We start from the raw sequence: 14,519 nt of genomic DNA, 5'->3' as shown, positions 1-14,519 counted from the left end.
CACCGATGTAAAATGCTATTGAAACATTTCTTGAGAAGTAAATCAAGGTGATCCGTCTCAAGTTAGATCACATCACGATAAGATTAATCAAATTTGAGGATTCTATTCAAGTATGAATGAATGTCTAGTAAAAGGACCTCCCAATTTCAGCACGAAATGTTGGCTATAGGTACCAAGTTTCATGTTGATCCAAAAATGTCTAGTAATATGTGTTCAAATTATCAACATTTTCAACATAAAAAAATGCACAGAAATGATATAGTCGTAATGGTTTGTTTTATAGGCTGGTTTTATTTTAACATCATTCAGAAATGCCTGATAGAACTATAAACATCAAAAATAAAGAACAAGGATGTAAAAGGAATATAAAAGAAGCTTAAACAATAACAATAACATAGTCTGTCTAAAGACTAAAATGGCAGGAATGTGTTGTATAGTGATATGTTGGCAAGGTGATATAAATTTGTTAGTTTAAATAGAGGTTACTTTTGCAGCACACATCATAAATAATTTTATTTTAAGGGGAAACAACCGGTTGAGAAGACTGGAAGTATAAAATGATATGTCGTAAAGGTAAAAGCCCTCAACCCCCCCCCCCCCCTCCCATCTGGTTGGTTGCCTGTGGATAAATATCATTGTGGACCTATCCACCAAATATAAAGTGTTTTATTTGTTTTTTTTCTCTATACATCCGTAGTACCAGGATACTCCATCTGAATTTCCTTGACCTTACACCCCTTCCACTGTCAATTGATATTGAAATGGAGTCATGTCGATGAGGTCAAGGCCGGTGACTTCCAGCAGACTGGAAGGTATGTCAAAGGTGTTCCCACACTCTGTGATCATGGAGATATTGTCTAGTCTGAAATTTAAAAAAAAGAAAAAAGGAAATTAACTAGGGCAGATGAATTTGTTTCTTCGGTACAGGAAAACACTCAAGATAATGTGTCTCTTTCTCAGGACAATTTGAAGAGAAGTGTTGGACACAGTTGGAAGGTACACTTGCATGTTTACTGATAATCATCTATCAGCGATCAGCAAAAGGTGACACAGGCATGTTTTGAGAAGTCTGAAGTTGAAATTCAAATAAAGTTTTACTGTCCCCAGTTCAGAGCAGATATATTGTGAACCAGGGTACATTTTCAGTTGCGTGAGAGCAGCTCAAGAAATCATCATGTTTCTCCGTCCGTTATTCTGTTCTTTTGTTCTTGTACTTAACAAACGTTCATAATTCAAAGAGTATTGAATGGGATTGAACCAAACTTGGTACATATGTTAGGTATGTGTCATAGATCAAAATTCCTTAGGCCTTATAAGTATTTGGTCCCTGGTATTTTGGGGTTCAAACAAGACATTGTTGGATGAACATGAAACATGGTACTAAAGTTCACATATTGTGCTGAAGATTCTAAGGGTCACCAGGAGTCAAATTACCAGACATCGTTGTATCAACATGAAACTTAATATTTGTTCTGAAAGTTTTGCAGGTTAATTTTGAGGTCACCAGAAGCAAATTACTAGGCATCGTGAATTAACATGAAACTTGATATGAACATGTAACTTGGTACAACTAATTCGAAGTTAATTTGGTGGTCATCAATTAAAAGTCTATTGAAAATATAGGGCAATGGTCTGAGCCCTATAAGACCCTTAGTTGACCTTTAATCTAAATTCTGAAACATCCTAAAGTAACACTTTCACAATAGTATTGTGACAAATTCTCATCATTGTACCATGGAATCTGTAGGTATACACTAAAAATCATATACATGAATCTTGGTTTACAGAGTCTTTATTTAATGGTTAAATTTAAGTGAATTTGAGGTCACCAGATCACAGAATCACAGAATATTGTTCAACATTGGAGTCATTGTTAATAACAACATGTTTAAATGTGAATACGAATTTGAAACTACACTTCATCCATAACAGATTCAAATTTCATAGTATTAAATATGGTGATTGGTGAGGATGTCAATTTTCTTGTAAAGAAGAACACTAATGCTCATGTGTCATGATAAAATTATACATGACAATTGAACTTACTCTTCGTTATCTATACCAATGATGGTGTCGCTTGCCTCAGCTGAAACCTGTTTTCCTGTTATCTGTGAAGAAATTGGAAAGAAGTTGTCATGAGCATTTATGTTCATACTTGGTTTATGGTTTTTCAGGTTTTTAATCTTGAGTTATCTTTATAATTTGTTGTATTACATTATAGCCAGAAGCTGAAAGACACAATTGAATTTTGATACTGAAATATGTAGGGTCATTTGACATGGTTTAGAATGCAGTTTTTAGGGTTGTGCACAATAGAGAGAGCAGAAATTAGTACTTAGCTATGACTAGAATGATATGTCGCAATCTGTGTGGTTCAAAGAATAAAAAAAAGGCAATAGGCTACTTAATAAAAATTCTATCATAGCAGCTTAGAAAAATCATTGAGAGACCTTTGGTTTCTGTTCTTGAGATGTTAAATTATGCAATCAACTTAAGTATGTTTATACAGTGGCATATATCTAAAATAGTTGACATCTGGGACAAAATCTTTGTTTGTCATTTCTGCAAGGAATGTCATCCTGGTGTTCTCCCCCTTGAGAAATTTTTGTCTATCTTTAACATTGTAACAGTGCCAGGATGCCATGTCGCCTCGGGAATGTACCTCTCTTCTCTGAGAAATTTATGTTTACATAGGTGGGTGGCTTAAATGCAAAATAGTTCTAAAGTCAGATCAACTGTTCTATGTTATTCTTCATCTTATTGTCTGCTGAAATTTCCACCCTCCCCTTGATACCTCTTAATATTCCACTGTGTTTATGTATTTCATTTTTTTTATCTTAATACAATATTTCCCCTTTGGTGTATTCTATTTATCAAATTGCTAAAAATAAATTGAATGTAGTGTGAACACTGTCAGATTCATTCATGTTAACGATCATTGAGAACAGATATGTATAAATATCTACCTCCAGCGCTGTCAATGTGGTAGACTTCAGCTGATGCCTGTCGTTGTTGACATCTACCTCTACATTGGAAATTTTAATAATCGATCCAGTGTTTTTTCTGTAATTTTTTCCGAATGCTCCCCCACAGTTTACAGCAGCTATTTTTTTTTTTCGTAATATCATCTGCGAGCAGAATATCACGCCTCTTCCACGTGGGACCCTCTTCCATATCATACACCTAACAAATGAACAGAAAAGTGCATTTTGTGAAAATTGTGAATACACTACAGCAATGTTTGTTGTTATTATGTTAAGTGGTACACCTGAACAAACTGGAAAATGTATTAGATGTTATTTGTATCCCTTGAAAATTACGTTGAGTACTGTAATTGCTTTACATATATTTTCTAGGCAATGTAGTGTACTGCAATCTTTAATAGAAATACACTGTGCAGTCATAACCCCAAATCATACATATTTATCACGGTGATAATTAGCAGAACTGGTACATGTACAAAAGGTATCAATGAGAACTATTTGAGCTGCTATGTCAATGCAAAGCTTTGGAGCAAGCTCCTGTTTGCGTATATGAACTGTGGCTGTACTTCTCACTATTTTAAGTTAAATGTTGGTGTTTTTATATCATTTACTCATTATGGAGTATTTACCCATCATTGTAACAGCTGAATATTAGTTATATCTAGTACCACTTTATACAAAGATGATGTCTTAAATCCTCACAGACACATACACACAGTGTTTGTTAGTTTTGTGATGTAGTGAATTTGGTGTAGCTTTGTGATTTCCAAATAAAAGTTTCATTAAAAGATAACTTTCCACTTAGCTATGACTGCATTGTGAATCCTTTTCCTGTTCCACCTTTAACATATTATTTTGATTAGATACTTTAAACATATTAAATTACCTTTGCTACTTTTCCTTCAACGGAAAGCTTCCTCTTCTTTGGTGACGCTAAAGCATCAGGGATGGTGCAGATTGTTGGGTTGAAAAACTTCTCTAGTTTTTCTTTTGGAAGAGGAAATGATTTCGATGTTTTGAAAACCTATTGTAAATAAGAAATAGATGGTTGTTCTTCACTGGTGGTATGGGTACAATAAAGGTGATCAATGGTTATGAAGATCTTTCATTTTAATGGGAAAAATGTGAACAATTGGTTATTCAAAAGTACTCTCACTAGTTTTGTAGCATTTAGTTTGTGAGATACTTACTTGCAAAGCAAAACTATTTGCAAGTAAGTTTTGTGTTGCTAGCTATCACATATATTTGAAAATGTTTTTCAGAACATCTTTCAACTAAATTTTGAAACAATAGTTTCTCAAATCTCAGAAACATGCAACATGTCTTTTTACATATATATATCCCTCATGTTTTTGCCTCCACTAGTTTTTCACTTTTCGCCATTCAAACCAATCCACACTATTCAGGTGATGTCTGTGGATACAGATGAAGCTAGTCTGCCAATCCTAGTTCATTTGTGTATAATTTGTAGTATATGTCTGGATGTATCTGGAATCTTCAATGTTGTCTATATACATATGAAAATGAGCAGACTGATATGAATAAATAGAAGTCATAAAATACGAAAGGTTTGGGAGAGCCAACTGTTTAAGTCCTGAAGAGGGTCTTTTATTACCCAACTTACGGTTGAACTGAATGGTTTGAACTTTCAATTGTATAAAATGGTTGATACCTGCTGTAGGGAAAATGTTCTGCAGAGATCTGGTAAAAGTACATAAGTGTCAGTATCACTTGAACCAATTGTGAATCTGGTAAAATCTTACTTTTGATTTGTCGGCAGCCAACCGCAGATAGGAACACTCCTCTTGTTTATTCAAGGAAAAGTTCGCTAGGACCAAAAAATTTTCCTTTTTCAACTTGATTGCTAGCGTTTTTGCCAGCGACTTCCCAATGCTGACGACGAACATTTCATGTATGTCGCCGTCTTCTGATACTGCATAAGCAAAATAATTTGATCCTCTTGTCTCCAGTACAGTAAGCATATAAACAACCATTGTCTTCGATGCCATCTGATGATGAAAGGAATAAGAGGAACCAAAAAGTCATGCATTATTCCAAATATGCTACTAATGCTACAGACAATTTGCATGTATAAAGGAGAAGAAGAACGCTCTTTCTGGAATATTTGGTGGCTCTTAAAAGAGCCGTTGAAATTCGACACTCCCACTAATGTCCGGTAGCCTTGCCCTCAAACTCCAACACCTTCGGCAGGACTTTCTGTATATGTGCGATGTATCTCTGGCACTTCTCTGGTGTAATACGTTCATGCCAGAATTCCGCAATCATCCTCTTCAAATCTTCTAAGTTGAAAGGCTTTTTCTCCACTGACCCGCAAGCAGTGCTTCATCTCATGCCACACCATCTCTATCGGATTTAGGTCTGGGCTTTCGGGAGGGGTTTGCCACCAAGGGATGTTGTTTGCGGCCATGAAGGCCTTGGTGAACCGGCTGGTGTGCTTTGGATCATTGTCCTGGATAAAACGATAATTACCATCTGGAAAGGCGACTCTAGCAAATGGAAGTAGGCCATGCTGCAAAAGATTATTGCAATAGAACTCGCTGTTTATTATCCCATCAAAGATGATGATATCCGTAGCACCTCTGAAGGAAATCCCAGCCCACACGTGCAATCGTTGGGTGTTTCGGCTTCCCGATAAGTCTCGGCAACTCCCCTCTTCTCCGGAACTGTATCTTTGCCGTATGGTCTATTTCTTCGGAACATTCATCTGTGAAGATGGCGTTCAAGAAAAGATCCTTCGTTTCGATGCATCTCATGGCATGGAGCAAACCCACTGAAGTTTCTGTCTACGGGCTCTTCTAACTGCACTCGATGTGACAGCCAATCCAAGTTCTTCTTCTATCCTTTTCTGGATACGGACAGAGGTGATCTCACGATCTTGAGATATGAGTTGATCAATATACTGCAACTCTTCTCAACCAAGTTTACCTCTGGCTCTGTTTCTGGGAAGGTCTCTGATGGTATGGTGAACACGCCATCGCGTAACTGTATTTCGTATTGTCGTTAGGTGGATCAAAACACCTTCCTCCAATAGAACATCACGGATTTCCGTGTTGCTCTTTCCATCTTCGGAAAACTGAACAATTCTACGACGTAACTGCTGAGACAAGCGAGCCATTTTAAATGTGTACTGTGAAGAGCTCAACGAGTGTAAATACAGTGATTATTTTCATTCTCGCATGTCCTTATATAGGGTTCCACATCCTAGTTCTGTTTCCTTTTTAAGATTCAATCTTACCGCCAATTTTGTACTTAAATCTCATTGGTGCAACCATCTCATTGGTGCAACCATGGAGCTGTCTACTTACAAATCGTCCTTGCAATGCAATTACGATTCAGTCGAAATTATTCACGGAGAACTGCCCGGTTTGTTCTGACCAGGGTGCTTTGACCTCGGAACTATTAACCTATTTCTCTATGACCGGGTTGACAGCTGATACCTTCCAGGCGACCAAGTACACAGTACATTAGACGAAAACAATTAATTCTTACATAAGCTGGGGCGCAAGATGTCGGTAATGCAGAAATCTCAGGGCAAGCCAGAGTATTTTCCCAGGCGGAGAAAGACAGCGCACCAACGCTTTTTTTTGGGGGGGGGGTGGGGGGTATCAAACCTTTAATATCCCTCTGGTGACACTCTTACTCTATAAAAATAGATTTACCGGTGGTAATTATCATTTTCCCAAAGTCTTTCACTACCATTGAGATAAATAGACCCCTTAGTTTTAAATGTACGTTCACATGTGGCCATGAATGAGTAAGGCCCATATAGTTGGGAACTTCAGGAACCCACATGAGACCTCATTGAACTTCGTTGTAAGATTACCGTACTGACTGTATAGCCGGGTATTAATTAACTGAAAAACCTAGCATTTCTGCATTTTGTTTATTAGAGGGTGGGGGAGGATTAAAGCAAGATTTTGCAAAAGAAAAAAATCGCTATCTTTTAGGAAATATCCGAGCGTAGTATCGTAAACATTTGATCCCTTTTGGATAGTCTAATCAAAATCATTTCAGTAGAACTTCATTCCTACTAAATTTAAGACGCACCAGTTTAGTCCTCACCACACCAAGTCGCAGTACACATAACCTTGTCTACATCGCTGCTCACACAACTCCGATATTTGTTACCATAGACCTACTCATTTCAACGTGGAAACAGACTTCCATGGCTTCCAACAATCCTACAGTAAGTGTATTTGACGCTCACCGAAACGTTTCAGTTACATCACTACATTACGGTAGACACAAGGGGACACAATACGATACAATCATTTCCTTCGTCAATTTGACCTAAATACTGACTGACATAGATCATTTCGCCCCGTGCACACGCGTGTACGTATCCCATCACGAATCTCGTAATCCAAACTTCCAAATACCAACGAACAGTTATATATTCTGGGACAGTAAATAATAGCTACTTGCGCCAACGATTTTAAGTTGTTTATATATGCGCTAGCCCTCTGTATTGTATTCATGCTTATGCTCGCCTTCTAAACGCCGAGCTGTAACGACATTTATTTTCTGTATTGAAGTAGAAAGATAACCACAGAAAAAATAGTTCCAATTCTTACACGCAATGTAGTTTGCATGCTACCAAATAATGGCCCTTTTTGAATAAATATATCGGAAAGGTATAACAAAAATTGAAATGAAAACACTGATATTAGCGCCTCCGTAATTTTTACGAAATGAGGTATTTGAAAACACTACAATGACATTGAACAGCACTCAGGTCAGTAAATGACTTCATTGTGATGATCTTTTGATTGAAGTGCCACTGTTCTGTACGAAGCTATACATGATCTTCATGTCCGCATTACTGTTATTGTAGTTTGACATGAACTGTTATTGTTATTGTAGTTTGACATGAATACATGATATAAGCAGATAAATGATGTTGTTATGAATTAAAAACAGTTCGTTCACCGGTGGCAAGCAAGTAAAATCTTAACGTTTATTCTGAACTGAATTTGCTGTCGAATATTCGCTGAAAATTGTCTCAAATTGAGAACCTTGGGTCCCTTTTCTATTTTCACGTGAATAAATCCTGTGTGGGTCATTGAGGTTGTTGCCTGGGACCCGTTAAGAAAAAATAATTGATGTTCTTTTGAAAAAAATGGCGGTGCCACTATCTGACGTTACAGAGGTTAGCTGGTGAACCTTTATTATTTTTAGGAAGTTCACGAATCATCTTTGGTAATTAATTGCAAAAGATGGGCTGTTATCATAGTATACCGGGGGTTGTTACTGTTTATTGGTAAATATGGTCCAAAATATTTGATGGATTACCGTGACCAGGGTTTTTAAAAGATTACTTTGGTTCTAAATGAAAAAGCTAGACCGGTTTCTGCTCTTTTGCTTATGCGTGGAGCTGCTTCGATAGCAGCCTTATTGTCGCAGAGGGGAGGAATAAAAAAAATCAGTTTAAGCGTAATATCGATTTTCGTTATTACTATTGTCAAAGCAATAAATACTGATTTAACGATCATATCAAACAAAACGTCCAGGAGTGATGGACTGTACCTCCTCACTATATATGATAAACACATGATCACGAATTTTGACGATTTTCCATAGGATATATATTTAATAATGAGGGATCAAAATCAACAATGAATGAAACATATCTATGGGCAATTCAAGTCTCGGATTTAGTATTATTATTAAAACACAGATATAAAAAGAAGAAATTTAAAGCAAGTAAAAAACAAAATAACAAAACTGAAAGAGCACAATAAAACCAAATAGGAGCATAATAAAACTAAGAAACGTAACGAAGACTAGTAAAAGAAAGGATAAGAATATAGAATACGCTTGATAAAGTCACGTGATCAAAGAGCGTAAACTCTGCTGACAAAATATAAACAAACCGTGTTAGCCAATCCACAAAAAAAATGGGTGGCTGCTGCGCCTGGAGCTTGCACAGATATACATTTTCATTTCATTTAGTTTCCACATTCAAAATATATAACACAATAATAGAAGAAAATGTATGTGAAAGTGGAGGAGGTCTGAGAAAGCCGAGGCTCTTACGAGGCAGATCCCGTACAAAGACAGACAATAAGAAAAGAAAAAAAAAAGGAATGTAAAGCCGGGAGTGGTAAGGTTGTCGGTGTGGTGACGCCCATGGGTGACACAAATGACTGAGGCAAACAATAAGTATTGTGGTAGGCAGTATATTAATGGCTCCTCTCTAGCGAGCTCTAAATGTGAAAGAAGAAAATAAGAAAAACACTAGAATAGTTTCTAAAGAAACAAGAAGCAGTATAGCTTCACCATGCATCAAAGGTAACACTCCTTTAATTAAATAGAATAAAATTGGAAAGCTCCTTTAAGTTGGATAAGTGAATATAATAAAATTGGAAAGCTCCTTTAAGTTGGATAAGTGAGCTTAAAGTAATCTGGCCACAGAACAATAACAATTAATCTTAGACACGATATAAAAATGTATAAAATGGATCACCACTGGGGGGTCTCACTTTCAAATAACCCTTAATCTGTTTCCAACTGTAATACCAAAAATATGGGGATTTTCCCTTAATATAAATGGCAGCTCAAGAATTAAATAAACATTTGGTTTAAAACAACTCATCCTATACATCACTGAAACAATTAACTAAGGCCAGTGGGATACAAGTTAGTACCAACGCCTACACTACTATGTGTGCAACAGTTCTGTTTAACGACACATGGGCGCGGCCATTTTAAAACAATGCCTTGGTGGGGACTATCTGAGGGCGCTATTGACGAACACCTCTGCAGTCACTACCACATACAGCCTAAGTGTAATTTATCTCGATAGGCTCCAAAGCTTACAATACACGTGCCAATCTGAGTATAACTTTGAACATGGAAACATATACAAACAATAAACATCTTATAGGGTCATCTTGCCATCCGCGATGCCCATTAATTACTTACTTCTAAAATGTAATGATAAATGCAGTAGAAGAAGTAAAATAAGTTCTTTTACTGTAACTTGTTCCGTAGTTGGAACAACGAACGTAACTTAGCACTGCTATAACCATAACCTACTAGCCTGGCCTCTGCTCCTAGAGGACTCTGTGTTGCGAGGCCTTCAAACAACTATTAAAATACAGGTTAATTGCAGTCGAGATAATAAATCTTACAAGTAATGCAACTAAAATACATATTTACCTCATAGAGCTTTTAATCTGCCACGCAAAGGTGAAAATAAACATCTTGAAACAATGAAGTGTCACACAGACGAGTAGTTATTGTGAACACTGAATAGTAAGGTGGCATACTCCTATTAGAGTCTATATCAATCCGCTCGATTGTTCTCCTTCAGGAAAAGTGCCAAAAAGCAGCGGGAGAACATCATTTGTGACCTGTTATCAATCATAATCTAGTTTTTTTTGTGGCTTGCATGTTGAAGAGCATGAATGGAAGTACATGTGGTGAGAAAATTGGGTCAATTGAGGCAATTTTAGACCCCTTTAGGCCTCCCGGGAGCAGCGTAGGAAATTTGTTTACCACTGAGGGAAGAGGTTTGTTTACAAGTGACGAAAACTTCCGGCTCGGATAGCAAAAAAACTACACGGTCATGATACGGAAAATTTATGGTGCCATGAAAGGCCAACTTGTCAGCTATCCGGTGATGGGTAGCGTTTAGCTAGTGAAAACTTCTATCTAGACTTAGAGACCACATCACTTTTGTGATTTAGTGTGTAAGTCAATGGGGCTTTTAATGGGCGTATGCTACCTTAAGTCAAAGTTATTAGAAACTGTGAGGGGTGTCCAACCCTCAACCAAAGGAGCTGTGGGAAGCCAAGGAGGTAAATAATGCGTATTCCCACATGAACAATGCATGAAATAAAACAAAGGTTGCACACACAAATAAACCATGTAACTGTACTTACGTTACATATGATAACATTATACAATTTAAAGAATTATCATATATGTAATGACAAAAATGAAAACGAAAAAAATATGTATTACCTTAGCCAACTGAAACTTTTCAGTAATTGGATAAAAGTAAATGCTTCAGATTTTTAGAAAAAAATGCAAGTGATGGGACAACCGTGTTATCAAGATAATTCCATAACTGGTTACCTGAGAAACTGAAAGATTTTTTTGCATGTTAGAGCGGATACTATACAAATGTAAATTACTGGAGTGTCTTGTAAAATGGTCATGGATGTCTGAATTTAAGCTAGAGTGTCTGCATAGCAAGGAGGGCAGAAGGTTATTGTTAACTTTATACATGAAAATACCTAGTTGAAATCTATGAATGTCAGACAAGGTGAGAATTTTTAAATCTTTAAAGAGGTGCGAAGTGTGAGCTCTATAGTCTGACAGTGTGATTATACGAATAGCTTTTTTCTGAAGAATAAACAAGCGATTAAGTGGGATGAGTATTTCCCCATACAATGTTACAAAGGTGTCATCAATGCATATATTAAGATTTTTAAACTTGTATGTTTTTACATGAACAAACACAACAACATGAATGTTTCTGCACACAAAACAGAAGAAATGTACTTTAGGAAAAAAAGGAAGAAATAAAAGTACTATTAATGTGAAATTCATAGGGGCTCCAGACTCCAGTCCACTAAATGCCTACTTGGGTTTTCTTTAGATAGGATCGCTTGCTGCGGAAGCAAGCATCCAAGGAAGTTGTTGCTGCTCTCCAAACAACTGCTTGCCTACTGGTGGGGTTTGAGTTAATTGAAATAAATACTTCCTTAATAAATCCAGCTTCTGGGGCGGAAGGGCATCTCTCCCGTGGCTGCCATTGCAATTGCACCTTACCATCTCCTCTCTGCTGAATATTTGCCTGGCAAGCTTACGTGCAATCGTACTAGGTTGGTCCGCATAAGAAGAAAGAGATTGTAAGCATGTCTCGGAAAGAAACCCAGTGGCCCCAGACTGCTGGTTCAAGGTAATAACCGGCGGCGGATTGGATGTTGAGGCAGCTGTAAGTGAAAAAGTCTGAGGTAGACACTCAGAGGACTGCTCGCTCAAACTACTGGTGGTGCCAACCAGCCGTTGTGTGTTTACCAACGGCGGAGTAGATGTTGGGGCACTTGGTAGAAAGGAGGACTCTAAATAGTCCGGGACATCGTTTAGCACACCCATGCTCTCAGAAAAAATGCCCGATGTCTCTTGCAATGAATCTCGGTTTTGTGCCTCTTTGATTTGTGCTACATCCTCCGACAAGGCTGCCATCTCTTGCATCAATTGTTCTATCATAGCACGAAGATTACTCAATTCATGCCATATCATTTCTTCGTTTACAATTTTGGATGGTGCGTTTGCATTCAACCCACTAACTTCATGTTCCTCGTTGCCTTGCTCATTGGCGGTACTGTTCTGTGTATTATTTTTGTTTTTTTCTCCAACTTCATTTTCTTGATCCTTTTTCTGTTGGAGCAAGGCTTTGCTCCTCTGTAGCACTTTCTCTGTCACCAAGCTGGGAGTAATACCCACTTGAGGGTCAACACTCTGCACTAGTGGGGGTTGTCCTTGGCTGAGAACTTTAGCAGCCTGAAGCAGATGAAGAAAAGTTTGATGCATTACATTGTAATATGATGTATAAATGTAGGCAATTAGGAATATGCACTGCTAATCAAATTATTAGTTCTAATTTGAAACTGGTTTAAGTCATAGTTAAAATTGACATCCTGTGAGACTTTGTTGTTTGGTTCAATTTCATGCAGAGTGTTGTTTTATTTTCCACAGAAAATCAAAGAAGTTCATTTTTCAAAAATAATGTTCCACATCATACTGATCGCTCTGTTTGTGTTTTTTTTTATATTTGCTTTTGTCGAGAACATCATTCATTAATATTTACACTGAAATGACAACATGTGGTGCACTCTGATGCACCCTGTAATCAAAATAATGACTTGGACAATAACTTATATAATTTTGACTGACATTCGAGTTTTACCTTTTTTGTCACTGCCACGGTTGATGCATTTTTTCGTTTGGATGCTGTCGCAGCTGTGCTCTTTGTTTTCTGGTAAATTGAGAAAGACAATGATGCATTATTAACTCTGTGATTGACAATTTGTTTTACTGTAATGTAGTATGAACATATGACATGCACGATAAGGATAATTCATCCCATGCTGTGATGATAGGCTGTTGACCGTATCACTCTTACTCCCTCTTTTACAGTTGATCAGTTCATGAATTTTGAATGTGTTAACAAGGTTTTAACTTAAATGACAAGGGTACAGTAGTTAAGTCGAAATGAAAATTCCTGAACACCTTATCTGAACTACTACTCAACGATAATTGGGACCAAATCTCAAATAAATATATTGCTATTTCAGGGAGGGAAGGTCTTTGAATAGTTTCATTTTTTTTAAATGACACAAACTGACCCCTGAATGACATTAACCCAACATTCCTGAACACCCTGAAGGAAGCAATATCCAAGTATGTGACAAACACCAACTTGAACAATGCAACCAGTAGGAGAAGAAAGCTTTTTAGTGTTTTCAACGTAATGGCCCCTAATGACTTCTAGATGACCTTTAACATAATTTTTTTCACCACTTATGATGTCCAATCCACCAATTGTCATTCTGCCCAAGTTTCATAAAAATCTGTCATTGTATGTGCGCATAGGCTCATTTGCAAAAAATGTTGACAGATAGATAGCTAGATAGACAGCTAGCTAGCTATCTGGCTATCTAGCCTGCTAGATATATATATATATATATATATATATATAGGAGGAGGTGGAGATAGATAGATACATAGAAAGATCGGATAGATAGATCGGATAGATAGATAGACACGGCACCACGGCAAAAGCTTATCAAAAAAAAAATGGAATTTACCGTTTTATTTGCAGTTCGTCGTTTAGGCGTGCAAGTATAGTCTAATCAAAATCATTTCAGTAGAACTTCATTCCCACTCATTCACCCTCAATTTAAGACGCACCAGTTTAGTCCTCACCACACCAAGTGGCAGTACACATAACCTTGTCTACATCGCTGCTCACACAACTCCGATATTTGTTACCATAGACCTACTCATTTCAACGTGGAAACAGACTTCCATGGCTTCCAACAATCCTACAGTAAGTGTATTTGACGCTCACCGAAACGTTTCAGTTACATCACTACATTACGGTAGTCACAAGGGGACACAATACGATACAATCATTTCCTTCGTCAATTTGACCTAAATACTGACTGACATAGATAATTTCGCCCCGTGCACACGCGTGTACGTATCCATCACGAATCTCGTAATCCAAACTTCCAAATACCAACGAACAGTTATATATTCTGGTAACTAATAGCTACTTGCGCCAACGATTTTAAGTTGTTTATATATGTGCTAGCCCTCTGTATTGTATTCATGCTTATGCTCGCCTTCTAAACGCCGAGCTGTAACGACATTTATTTTCTGTATTGAAGTAGAAAGATAACCACAGAAAAAATAGTTCGTCGTTTAGGCGTGGAAGTAGTTGGGAAATCGACTGGAGGAACCCATGGTGGTGGGGGTGAGGGTGATCTGGGTGAT

General features: G+C 37.3%; 2 protein-coding genes across 3 annotated transcripts; both read right to left on the bottom strand.

Annotated features, from left to right (window-relative positions):
* Nucleotides 1–91: 91 nt before the first annotated feature.
* LOC139982480 (uncharacterized) lies at nucleotides 92–5,757 on the bottom strand. 2 transcript variants are annotated; one of them, XM_071995381.1, is made up of 5 exons: nucleotides 4,748–5,757; nucleotides 3,871–4,008; nucleotides 2,967–3,183; nucleotides 2,047–2,108; nucleotides 92–862 (listed from the first exon to the last, which is right to left on the bottom strand). In XM_071995381.1, the coding sequence occupies exons 3-5, from the start codon at nucleotides 3,177–3,179 to the stop codon at nucleotides 730–732; spliced, it is 408 nt and encodes a 135-aa protein (XP_071851482.1). In that variant the 5' UTR covers nucleotides 3,180–3,183; nucleotides 3,871–4,008; nucleotides 4,748–5,757; the 3' UTR covers nucleotides 92–729. The 2 variants fall into 2 exon arrangements, with proteins under 2 accessions (XP_071851482.1, XP_071851481.1); XM_071995380.1 differs by having other exon boundaries at nucleotides 2,967–4,008.
* An 865-nt stretch (nucleotides 5,758–6,622) lies between these two features.
* LOC139982465 (uncharacterized) lies at nucleotides 6,623–13,872 on the bottom strand. The gene is made up of 3 exons (XM_071995369.1): nucleotides 13,829–13,872; nucleotides 12,928–12,996; nucleotides 6,623–12,521 (listed from the first exon to the last, which is right to left on the bottom strand). Exon 3 carries the CDS (start codon nucleotides 12,258–12,260, stop codon nucleotides 11,610–11,612), a length of 651 nt encoding a protein of 216 aa, XP_071851470.1. The 5' UTR covers nucleotides 12,261–12,521; nucleotides 12,928–12,996; nucleotides 13,829–13,872; the 3' UTR covers nucleotides 6,623–11,609.
* Between the last annotated feature and the right edge of the window lie 647 nt (nucleotides 13,873–14,519).

Source organism: Apostichopus japonicus, chromosome 16 (assembly GCF_037975245.1).
Source record: "Apostichopus japonicus isolate 1M-3 chromosome 16, ASM3797524v1, whole genome shotgun sequence".
NCBI classification, from domain to species: Eukaryota; Metazoa; Echinodermata; class Holothuroidea; order Aspidochirotida; family Stichopodidae; genus Apostichopus; species Apostichopus japonicus.
Note: the sequence above shows the minus strand (reverse complement) of the source record. Positions and strands in the feature narration are given on the sequence as shown.

Bases quoted from the DNA above. Each gene is read 5' to 3' on its own strand.
- LOC139982465 (XM_071995369.1), bottom strand. From the start codon at position 12,260: ATGATATGGCATGAATTGAGTAATCTTCGTGCTATGATAGAACAATTG.
- LOC139982480 (XM_071995380.1), bottom strand. From the start codon at position 3,179: ATGATATGGAAGAGGGTCCCACGTGGAAGAGGCGTGATATTCTGCTCG. The intron at 2,109-2,966 runs GTAGATATTTAT...ATTTCTTCACAG, and splicing joins CCACATTGACAGCGCTGGAG to ATAACAGGAAAACAGGTTTC. The intron at 863-2,046 runs GTAAGTTCAATT...TTTAAATTTCAG, and splicing joins ATTGGTATAGATAACGAAGA to ACTAGACAATATCTCCATGA.